General features: G+C 31.8%; 1 protein-coding gene across 1 annotated transcript; it reads right to left on the reverse strand.

Moving 5' to 3' along the window:
* Nucleotides 1-7,115: 7,115 nt before the first annotated feature.
* Nucleotides 7,116-7,936, reverse strand: LOC139855433 (uncharacterized). Its single transcript, XM_071844655.1, has 3 exons — nt 7,705-7,936; nt 7,532-7,601; nt 7,116-7,414 (listed from the first exon to the last, which is right to left on the reverse strand). Exons 1-3 carry the CDS (start codon nt 7,853-7,855, stop codon nt 7,270-7,272), a joined length of 366 nt encoding a protein of 121 aa, XP_071700756.1. The 5' UTR covers nt 7,856-7,936; the 3' UTR covers nt 7,116-7,269.
* Nucleotides 7,937-13,087: the final 5,151 nt, after the last annotated feature.

Raw genomic sequence — 13,087 nt, forward strand, 5'->3', positions numbered from 1 at the left:
CAGCACACTTCCTACCAATAAGAGAAGATGACAAGATGGAGAAGTTAGCACGACTGTATTTGAAGGAAGTCGTCTCCAGACATGGAATACCAATCTCTATTATCTCTGATAGGGATGGCAGATTTATTTCAAGATTCTGGCAGACATTACAGCAAGCATTAGGAACTCGTCTAGACATGAGTACTGCCTATCATCCACAAACTGATGGGCAGAGCGAAAGGACGATACAAACGCTTGAAGACATGCTACGAGCATTTGTTATTGATTTCGGAAACAGTTGGGATCGACATCTACAGTTAGCAGAATTTTCCTACAACAACAGCTACCATTCAAGCATTGAGATGGCGCCGTTTGAAGCACTTTATGGTAGAAAGTGCAGGTCTCCGATTTGTTGGAGTGAGGTGGGGGATAGACAGATTACGGGTCCGGAGATTATACAAGAAACTACCGAGAAGATCATCCAAATTCAACAACGGTTGAAAACCGCCCAAAGTCGACAAAAGAGCTACGCTGACATTAAAAGAAAAGATATAGAATTTGAAATTGGAGAGATGGTCATGCTTAAAGTTTCACCTTGGAAAGGCGTTGTTCGATTTGGTAAACGAGGGAAATTAAATCCAAGGTATATTGGACCATTCAAGATTATTGATCGTGTCGGACCAGTAGCTTACCGACTTGAGTTACCTCAACAACTCGCGGCTGTACATAACACTTTCCACGTCTCGAATTTGAAGAAATGTTTTGCTAAAGAAGATCTCACTATTCCGTTAGATGAAATCCAAATCAACGAAAAACTCCAATTCATCGAAGAACCCGTCGAAATAATGGATCGTGAGGTTAAAAGACTTAAGCAAAACAAGATACCAATTGTTAAGGTTCGATGGAATGCTCGTAGAGGACCCGAGTTCACCTGGGAGCGTGAAGATCAGATGAAGAAGAAATACCCGCATCTATTTCCAGAAGATTCGTCAACACCTTCAACAGCTTAAAATTTCGGGACGAAATTTATTTAACGGGTAGGTACTGTAGTGACCCGAACTTTTCCATGTTTATATATATTAATTGAGATTGATATTTACATGATTAAATGTTTCCAACATGTTAAGCAATCAAACTTGTTAAGACTTGATTAATTGAAATAGGTTTCATATAGACAATTGACCACCCAAGTTGACCGGTGATTCACGAACGTTAAAACTTGTAAAAAAACTATATGATGACATATATATGGTTATATATATAGTTAACATGATATTATGATAAGTAAACATATCATTAATTATATTAACAATGAACTACATATGTAAAAACAAGACTACTAACTTAATGATTTTGAAACGAGACATATATGTAACGTTTATCGTTGTAACGACATTTAATGTATATATATCATATTAAGAGATATTCGTACATCATAATATCATGATAATATAATAATTTAAAATCTCTTTTGTTATTATAAACATTGGGTTAACAACATTTAACAAGATCGTTAACCTAAAGGTTTCAAAACAACACTTACATGTAACGACTAACGATGACTTAACGACTCAGTTAAAATGTATATACATGTAGTGTTTTAATATGTATTTATACACTTTTGAAAGACTTCAATACACTTATCAAAATACTTCTACTTAACAAAAATGCTTACAATTACATTCTCGTTCAGTTTCATCAACAATTCTACTCGTATGCACCCGTATTCGTACTCGTACAATACACAGCTTTTAGATGTATGTACTATTGGTATATACACTCCAATGATCAGCTCTTAGCAGCCCATGTGAGTCACCTAACACATGTGGGAACCATCATTTGGCAACTAGCATGAAATATCTCATAAGATTACAAAAATATGAGTAATCATTCATGACTTATTTACATGAAAACAAAATTACATATCCTTTATATCTAATCCATACACCAACGACCAAAAACACCTACAAACACTTTTATTCTTCAATTTTCTTCATCTAATTGAACTCTCTCAAGTTCTATCTTCAAGTTCTAAGTGTTCTTCATAAATTCCAAAAGTTCTAGTTTCATAAAATCAAGAATACTTTCAAGTTTGCTAGCTCACTTCCAATCTTGTAAGGTGATCATCCAACCTCAAGAAATCTTTGTTTCTTACAGTAGGTTATCATTCTAATACAAGGTAATAATCATATTCAAACTTTGGTTCAATTTCTATAACTATAACAATCTTATTTCAAGTGATGATCTTACTTGAACTTGTTTTCGTGTCATGATTTTGCTTCAAGAACTTTGAGCCATCCAAGGATCCATTGAAGCTAGATCCATTTTTCTCTTTTCCAGTAGGTTCATCCAAGGAACTTAAGGTAGTAATGATGTTCATAACATCATTCGATTCATACATATAAAGCTATCTTATTCGAAGGTTTAAACTTGTAATCACTAGAACATAGTTTAGTTAATTCTAAACTTGTTCGCAAACAAAAGTTAATCCTTCTAACTTGACTTTTAAAATCAACTAAACACATGTTCTATATCTATATGATATGCTAACTTAATGATTTAAAACCTGGAAACACGAAAAACACCGTAAAACCGGATTTACGCCGTCGTAGTAACACCGCGGGCTGTTTTGGGTTAGTTAATTAAAAACTATGATAAACTTTGATTTAAAAGTTGTTATTCTGAGAAAATGATTTTTATTATGAACATGAAACTATATCCAAAAATTATGGTTAAACTCAAAGTGGAAGTATGTTTTCTAAAATGGTCATCTAGACGTCGTTCTTTCGACTGAAATGACTACCTTTACAAAAACGACTTGTAACTTATTTTTCCGACTAGAAACCTATATTTTTTTTGTTTAGATTCATAAAATAGAGTTCAATATGAAACCATAGCAATTTGATTCACTCAAAACGGATTTAAAATGAAGAAGTTATGGGTAAAACAAGATTGGATAATTTTTCTCATTTTAGCTACGTGAAAATTGGTAACAAATCTATTCCAACCATAACTTAATCAACTTGTATTATATATTATGTAATCTTGAGATACCATAGACACGTATACAATGTTTCGACCTATCATGTCGACACATCTATATATATTTCGGAACAACCATAGACACTCTATATGTGAATGTTGGAGTTAGCTATACAGGGTTGAGGTTGATTCCAAAATATATATAGTTTGAGTTGTGATCAATACTGAGATACGTATACACTGGGTCGTGGATTGATTCAAGATAATATTTATCGATTTATTTCTGTACATCTAACTGTGGACAACTAGTTGTAGGTTACTAACGAGGACAGCTGACTTAATAAACTTAAAACATCAAAATATATTAAAAGTGTTGTAAATATATTTTGAACATACTTTGATATATATGTATATATTGTTATAGGTTAGTGAATCAACCAGTGGCCAAGTCTTACTTCCCGACGAAGTAAAAAATCTGTGAAAGTGAGTTATAGTCCCACTTTTAAAATCTAATATTTTTGGGATGAGAATACATGCAGGTTTTATAAATGATTTACAAAATAGGCACAAGTACGTGAAACTACATTCTATGGTTGAATTATCGAAATCGAATATGCCCCTTTTTATTAAGTCTGGTAATCTAAGAATTAGGGAACAGACACCCTAATTGACGCGAATCCTAAAGATAGATCTATTGGGCCTAACAAACCCCATCCAAAGTACCGGATGCTTTAGTACTTCGAAATTTATATCATATCCGAAGGGTGTCCCGGAATGATGGGGATATTCTTATATATGCATCTTGTTATTGTCGGTTACCAGGTGTTCACCATATGAATGATTTTTATCTCTATGTATGGGATGTGTATTGAAATATGAAATCTTGTGGTCTATTGTTACGATTTGATATATATAGGTTAAACCTATAACTCACCAACATTTTTGTTGACGTTTTAAGCATGTTTATTCTCAGGTGATTATTAAGAGCTTCCGCTGTCGCATACTTAAATAAGGACAAGATTTGGAGTCCATGCTTGTATGATATTGTGTAAAAACTGCATTCAAGAAACTTATTTTGTTGTAACATATTTGTATTGTAAACCATTATGTAATGGTCGTGTGTAAACAGGATATATTAGATTATCATTATTTGATAATCTACGTAAAGCTTTTTAAACCTTTATTGATGAAATAAAGGTTATGGTTTGTTTAAAAATGAATGCAGTCTTTGAAAAACGTCTCATATAGAGGTCAAAACCTCGCAACGAAATCAATTAATATGGAACGTTTTTAATCAATAAGAACGGGACATTTCATATTGAACCTATGACAGGTGACGTTTTTACAGCACGTTTTGCTGATTGTCATTTTAATGAAACATTGTTCCCTAGATTAGGGGGAGAAATGAAAAATAAAGAAAATGATGTTTCATGGTGTGAACCTCAATTAAAGTATCTTGATCCTCGCACAAAAGAATGCGAGACAGAAGTTCAAAAGATAATGCATATACAAGAACTTGCAAATCAATTGCCTGATGCATTTACAGATACAAAAACGGTGACAAAATCATATATACCAGCAGTAAATACTCCAGCTCGAATTGAAATTCCAAAAGCTGGCAATAACGTCACTCATGAATCTTTGCCACGTCAGAAACGTGGAAGACCAATTGGTTCAAAGGATAAAAATCCTCGAAAAAGAAAATCAGCTGATAATGAAAAGAAAGTGTTCAAGAAGAACCACAAATCAGTACTCCTACTGCAGAGGAGATTGATGATGTCAATACAGAAATTGCAATCAATTATGCATATTCAAAAATATTATGGAACCGAAATGAAATGAAAATTCTTGATGAGAAATTTTCATTTAATGTTGCATATGACATCATGAATAATGATGATGATCCAGAACCAACATCTATGGTTGAATGTCAAAATAGACATGATTGGGCTCAATGGAAAGAAGCAATACGAGCTGAATTAGAATCACTCAATAAAAGAAAAGTTTTCGGATCCATCATTCTCACTCCTAAAGATGTGAAACCTGTAGGATACAGATGGATTTTTGTCCGAAAAAGAAATGAGAAAAATGAAGTTACAAGGTATAAAGCTAGACTTGTAGCTCAAGGTTTTTCTCAAAGACCGGGAATTGATTATGAAGAAACTTATTCCCCTGTTATGGATGCAATTACTTTTAGGTACTTAATCAGCCTGGCAGTTTCTAAAAATTTAGAAATGCATCTCATGGATGTTGTGCCTGCTTACCTATATGGATCACTTGATAGTGATATATATATGAAGATACCTGAAGGATTTAAGGTACCAGAAGCATCAAATGCAAAACCCAAAGAAATGTATTCGATTAAATTACAAAGATCTTTATATGGGTTAAAACAATCGGGACGTATGTGGTATAACCGATTAAGTGATTACTTGATAAGCAAAGGGTATACAAATAACCTTACTTGCCCTTGTGTTTTCATTAAGAAAACAACATCCGGATATGTGATCATAGCTGTTTATGTTGATGATCTTAACATCATAGGTACAAATAAAGAGATCTATGAAGCCATTCAACTTCTAAAGAAAGAATTTGAAATGAAAGATCTCGGAAAAACCAAGTATTGCCTTGGTTTACAAATTGAGCATATGCCTAATGGTTTACTTGTACATCAAACAACATATACTGAAAAGATTTTGAAACGTTTCAATATGGACCAGGCAAAACCATTAAGTACTCCTATGGTTGTTAGATCACTCAATGTTGAAACTGATCCATTTCGTCCATGTGAAGATCATGAAGATATTCTTGGACCAGAAGTACCATATCTTAGTGCAATTGGAGCTCTTATGTATCTTACAAATTGTACAAGACCTGACATTTCTTTTGCAGTTAATTTGTTGGCAAGGTTCAGCTCTGCTCCTACCAAAAGACACTGGAATGAGATCAAACACATATTTCGATACCTTCGAGGAACTACTGATTTAGGATTATTTTATTCTAACGAATCAAAACAAGATTTGGTTGGTTATGCTGATGCAGGTTATTTATCCGATCCACATAAAGCTAAATCTCAAACTGGATATGTATTCCTAAATGAAGGTACTGCAATATCATGGCGTTCTCAAAAACAAACACTTGTTGCTACATCATCAAATCATGCCGAAGTGATTGCATTACATGAAGCTACTCGGGAATGTTTTTGGTTGAGATCAATGACACAAATCATTACTGATTCTTGTGAACTAGAACGCGATAAAAGTCCAACAATTATCTATGAAGATAATGCAGCTTGCATAGCACAGATGAAAGAAGGGTATATCAAAAGTGACCGAACCAAACACATACCTCCTAGATTCTTCTCATACACTCAAAATCTCATTAAGGACAACGAGATTGAAATGAGATATGTTCAATCCAGCAAAAACTCTGCTGATCTTTTCACGAAAGCACTTCCAACTGCTATTTTCAGAACACACGTTCATAACATTGGCATGAGACATGTTCAAAAGATGTAACAACCGAAGCGATGTCTACTTGAGAGGGAGTCAACTCCATGCTGCACTCTTTTTCCCTTAGCTAAAGTTTTTCCCACTGGGTTTTCTTTAGCAAGGTTTTTAATGAGGCAGTAACTTACAGTTGATCTTCAACAAACAAAATTGCTATCCAATGGGGAGTGTTATAATATATAAATATATATATATAAATGGATAGTCAATTATTGATACACAAAAGTAATATTATTGTATTACCTAAACTTGTGATATTTTTGCTATAAATATCCATGAATGCAAGCATTAAACTTGCACCATTTTCTCACACTTACAAAGTGTTTCTTTCTTTCTCTCCATTATCATCTTTATTCTTACACTTCATTATTAGTATTCTTAATTAAGAATCAAACCACTAAAGGTAGTTATAAGCCTACTGAATTATAACATGTATACTTTTTTTAAGACAATATTTTGTTATGACTTGTTAATATAGCATTTTCTTGGTAATCATATCTGAACTTGGTGACAAGTCCAAAACCGTTAATTATAGTTATGAGATACTCAAATTGCAACTTACGATCGTTTCAATAAGTTAAAGTGATTGAGATCAGTCATGTACTCATGTAAATATTTGCTCTTTATACATATACGGAGTATATATTTTCTCATACAAAATACACATATATAAAGTGGTACCAACTCGAATTCGTATCGGATCATTAAATTCATACAAACAATTACTGTGTACGATCTCAACCAAAAGATCAAGAACTGTGTATTCTCAAATCAGTTAAAAATTATTACATTGATTCAATCATCGTATAGGCACCTTGATCCAACCGTTAAGAAAACCAACGGCTAAGATGATAAACGGTGTAGACATGCCGAATATGATAATGTACGGTAGAGGCGTCTTCATCGGATTCTCCCCTTCCCTTTCCCCTGCCGTTTGCCAATACCTACACATTATCAATATAAACAATCACTATACAACTTATTTTTTCGTGATACAACTTATTTTTTCGTGACGAATAATATTATTCGTCACAAAAACATCAAGAGACATAATTGTTTACTGTTCTGGCTCTTGTTCTTTAGTTATAAACTTCTTTTTATCATCTTTACTGACTTTCCCATCTTCACCTCCTACAAAATAACCATTTAACGATCCATAGAACAACAAAAAAAAAATATCAAAACAATGAATTTGAATTAAAATGATGGTGAAAAAGGATGGAAACTAATTAACCTAATTTGGCTTGAAGTTTGAAGCGATGAATTGTGTTTGTTTTCGGAGAGCAGAAGGATAGATATGAAGAGGGTTTTGGTGGGATATTAAATTTGGTAGCTAGTGAAGATGTAGAAGAAGAACATGTGGAAATAGCAATTTTAGCAGCCATTGTTTGTTGGGGTTTAGAAAGTGAAGTTGAGTTGTGTTTTCTGGTATATCCAATGTAACCAAAGTTTGGATATGAAACAAGTGGTGGTCTAAGCCTTGCATTTTATTTTATTTTTCGTAAGGAGTAATTGTATTGTCGAGTCACCATACTTTGTTTTATGGAATATTTGATAAAAATTTAAAATTAACTCGTATGATTTACGGTGTATTTATTGATAGTATATTTCAACTTGAATGCCGTTTAGGAAATGGATTTGTGGAGAATCGATTGTTTACTAGGGATGTCAAAAAGCCCGTACCCGATGAGGAAACCCGAAACTCGATATCTTTGGGCCGGGTCCGGGCCATGTTTGCGGGTACGTGGGCCGGGTATGGGGATGATTTTAAAATTTTATCCGAGTTCGGGTTTGGGGATGGTTTTAAATATAAACCCGATTACCCGGATCGTAAACATGAAAAGACCCGATTTCGTATACCCGACCCGTTTAAATTGACATAAACAAATTTTGCTCATTATTCATAGCCACTACTCCACTAGCCTACCACAATCTATCATTTTTACTTACCATTTTTACTTAACGAACACAATTTTGTAACTATCACTGTAACTTCTAATTAAGTAGTCATTAAGTTCTAATGTGTAGGAAAGTTGTGATGTGGTCCAGCGGTTGGTGGCCTACTTTCTTTAGAGGAGGTTAGAAGTTCGACCCACGATGGCTACATATTAAAAACACAATTTCATCCATGACATGAAGTTTAGTAAAGTACAAATGGATTCAATTGTTCAAATATATAGTGGGCAAAGGCCTTGCGTTGCACGATTTGTCTCTCACGTGAATATTTCAATGTTCATGTTATGAAGGGTTGCATAATCAAGTTAGCTAAGATCCTCGATGGAACTGATGAACCTATTCCATCATTTTAAGAACTACATCGTGTATACTCTACACGAACATGAGAAGCAATTTCTAAGCTTGACACCAACGATCAGGACATTGCAAATTACGTAAACCAACTAAGAAACGTATATGATAGCACAATTCTCGAAGAGTTGAAAGATTTGATTTTTTCTATAAATTGGTCAACTTACTCCTCGAATTCTCATAAATCGTTATACACTTAGAGAGTGTGATATCGGCTAAATAGTCACGTGTTTACCCCGATATTTGTCACACCCCCAAATAGGGCCTGGGGTATTTGTGACTAATTATATCAAATCACAGTTGTATAAACGAGAACGACTCTATATGAGACGTTTTATTGAGTTTTGCAGCGGAAGATAAATAGATTACATTGTATTTAGAACATTAAATGTCTTTAATTGATATGATATGTAATGACGACTCCAAACATAGCAAGCAATCATCATCAGAGCAGCAGATATATAGCGGAAGCAATATTTAAGTACCTGAGAATAAACATGCTTAAAAAGTCAACACGAGGTTGAGTGAGTTCATAGGTTTATTATAAATCAATAGTTCAGTATAGCATTAGACCACAAGAATTAATTTAAAGTTGACTGATATAAAATCAATCAATAGAATGAAGTGTGTTTATTAATATAATGAATATATTAACAGTGACCGTTATTGTCAGCAGACAAAGTATGTTTACTAATATAACGAATTATATTAGCATTGACCGTTATAGTATGTTTATTAATATAATGAATATATTAACAGTGACCGTTATAGTATGTTTATTAATATAATGAATATATTAACAGTGACCGTTATAGTATGTTTATTAATATAATGAATATATTAACAGTGACCGTTATAGTATGTTTATTAATATAATGAATATATTAACAGTGACCGTTATTGTCAGCAGACAAAGTATGTTTACTAATATAACGAATTATATTAGCAGTGACCGTTTATTGTTAACAAACAACATGTATATAGTTTTCATTTGAGTACTTGTGTCTAATCATAAAACAGTTATAAAAGTTGCGCATGTATTCTCAGCCCAAAAATATATATAAAAAGGGAGCTATGAAAACTCACGATCCGATACGATAGTTTGTAGTAATTATGCGTTTGATGGCACTGAATAAGTGTAGGGTTGTCCTTGGATTCATGAACCTTAGGAGCCTTTTCTAAAAAAATATGCCCAAGACGGGACTCGAACCCGTGACCTCTCGCTCACCGCTAACACCCTTAACCATGCCTCTGTTCGTTCATATCTGATTTATAACAGAAATTGTTTATATTTAACCCGTTTTAAATATACTCTTCTTTATCTTCTTCTTCCAAAACCTAAAAATCATAACAGCAAATTTACAGAATCGATTAGAACTTGGGATTCGAAATAGAAACAAATCGGTTGTGGTATAATTAATCAGAGGGGAAAAAGAATAGAAGAAAAGAAAAAAAAAATCAAAAACAAAAGTTGCTGTTCGAATGAAAAAATAAAAAAAATAAAACTCAAACTTCCAACTTGAATTCGAGAACGTTTTGGATAAAGATTACAACACGAAGTAAGTTTCAAATCACTCCTAAAAACTTTCTATATCCTCAATTGAACATGAAACGTAGTATGTAACTCGAATTTGATCCAACTTCATACGGTTTGACTTTTTTTCCGATCTTTGACTCGCAAATTCGAATTCAATATAACGAATTGAAGGTTCAAACTTTTCAGATAAATTAACTAGACAATTCCTAACACAATTGCAATATTAGATTTTGAAAAATGATTCGAAATCTAGATTTTGCTAAAAAGATAGTACGAACAGAGTTATCGAGCTATATAAAAAAATTGATTTGAATTATCAGAAATAAACAACTAGTATCTGTTATAATTGATAATTGATGAGAGAAAGTTGAGTCAAAAAACTCAAATGGATCGATTTATATATCGATTGTAGGTCGACAGGAACCAAACTCAGAAGAAAAAAAATATAAAAGCTTGATCACGATATAAAAAAAACTAAAAAGCAGCTCATAAAAGCAGATTGCAGTTCACGAATCTGATGGAGATAAAAAAAACATGGAGCTGACTCACGATAATTAAAAAAATAAAAAGATTAGGTCAATTAGGTATCTGTTGTATTCATCAATTTATATATATATATATATATATATATATATATATATATATATATATATATATATATATATATATATATATATATATATATATATATATATATATATATATATATATATATATATATATATATATCTGTATTAATAAATATAATAATAAAAATACTAATAATAGTAATAATAATACTTTCAATATAATTAATAATGAGAATAATATGATAAATAATAATATGAATAATAAAAATGATAACTTTAATTATAATTAATAATAATGATAATAATAACTATAAAATGTTAATTTTATTATTATTAATGATAATAATAATAAATTGTATTATTTTTATACAAGATAACTGTAATAATAATAATGATAATAATTTTTGTTGTTGTTGTTGTATAATAATAATGGTTTTTATGATAATGGTCATAATAATAACAAAAACAATTTACATGTATATATACAAATATAGGGTAGTTGATATATATATATATATATATATTTAGATTGATAACGTATCTATTTACAAATAGTTGTTCGTGAATCGTCGGAAATCTGTTGAAGTTCAAAGATTTTGTTCAAATTTTGTCAAAAATTTCCGGGTTATTACAGTACCTACCCGTTAAAGAAATTTCGTTCCGAAATTTAGTTGTTGCCATCCCTCGACGTTGTTTGTAAACAGGTGAGGATATTTTCGTTGTATTTGGTTTTCACGTTCCAAGGTATACTCGGGGTCTTACGTGAATTTCAACGAATAGAATATTATTTTGTTTCTAACGTTTAAATCTTACGATCCATAAATTCTACGAAGTGCATTTTATTATTAATGCGGAGGTTATCAAAAGGATTCAACAAGAGTGACATTGATTAGGTTTTCTCAGAAAGAGATAATGACGCTATACATGAAATGTGTTATGAATAATAGTGAACTTATTTAAACCTTGAGCGTTTATGTCACAATATTAGGGTAGACAAAATAGAGTGGAGTTCGTGAAAATCACGGTCATGAAATTTGATAGAGATCGTCATTGTTTACAACAAGAATATTTTAATGATGAATATGAGTTGAAAAATAGAGTTTTATCATCTTTGAATAATTCGGATAAAATGATTTGATTATAGGAAGAGTATAAACGGAGCTATCGTAAAAGATTGAAATGAGGAAATTAAATATTTGCCTTAACTTTTGATATGGTTAAAGTTGATTTCCGGAATTCAAGAGATTTAAAGAAATCTTCGTAATCTTTAGAAGATTTGATTCTCCGGTAATTAAGGAAATTGAGATTTTCTTTGATTAAATGCGGTAAATTGCCTCGATTATTGTGTCTGGAATTTCGCTATAAATTAGCTTCTTCCGTTTCATTATCTTCACCACTTCTATACTTTATTTTCTCAATTCATACTTCCAAAAGATTTATTAATATGCTCAATCCCGTATTGATACTTGTTATTATATTGACCATATATGCAGTCATTCTTCTTTTTCATTTACCACCAGAGAAATCTGTTTATTTTTACTATGCTCTTGGTTTTATAGTGTTTTTAGTTCTCTCGTGTCTTTATATTGCTATACGCATTGATAAACACGGTTTGTAATTTCCGTATTGTTATCGGACTTTGTATTTTTCCTTATATGTCGAAGCTCTTTGCCTTTTTATTCTCCTCTCGACTCCAAGTAAAGCGAGTAATGGTCCAGAATTTGTAGGTATGAAGTTTCGAATGATCATAATATACAAAGCAGAAAGGAAAGGTAATAGCACGATTTGATTTATCAAATTACCAGAATATCTAGAAAAGACCGAATCATCAAGAAAAATATTTTCTTGATATGTTTAGAGGTTAAATAGAATGAAAGAGTTATGTAACATGGCAGATGATGATTATAAAGTCTATGAATCATCATCTTCCATTAAAAATTTAGCATGACTTACTGTAATATAATCACGTTGGCCTGACGTCATTATATTATACCAACTCATGCTTCAATTCCCAACACTTCTCCAGAATTCATTCATAATTTATACTTGGATTTTACAGAATATAGAAACTAAAACAGTTTCCTTTATGATGTAATAAAGATATCGCAAAGAGATAATTAATTACGGACAAGAATCATTATGAAGATATCTTCAGAAATATAGAGGATATTTATAACGAAGGATACGATGATATCTTAGAATTT

The sequence above is a fragment of the Rutidosis leptorrhynchoides genome, chromosome 6 (assembly GCF_046630445.1).
Source record: "Rutidosis leptorrhynchoides isolate AG116_Rl617_1_P2 chromosome 6, CSIRO_AGI_Rlap_v1, whole genome shotgun sequence".
NCBI classification, from domain to species: Eukaryota; Viridiplantae; Streptophyta; class Magnoliopsida; order Asterales; family Asteraceae; genus Rutidosis; species Rutidosis leptorrhynchoides.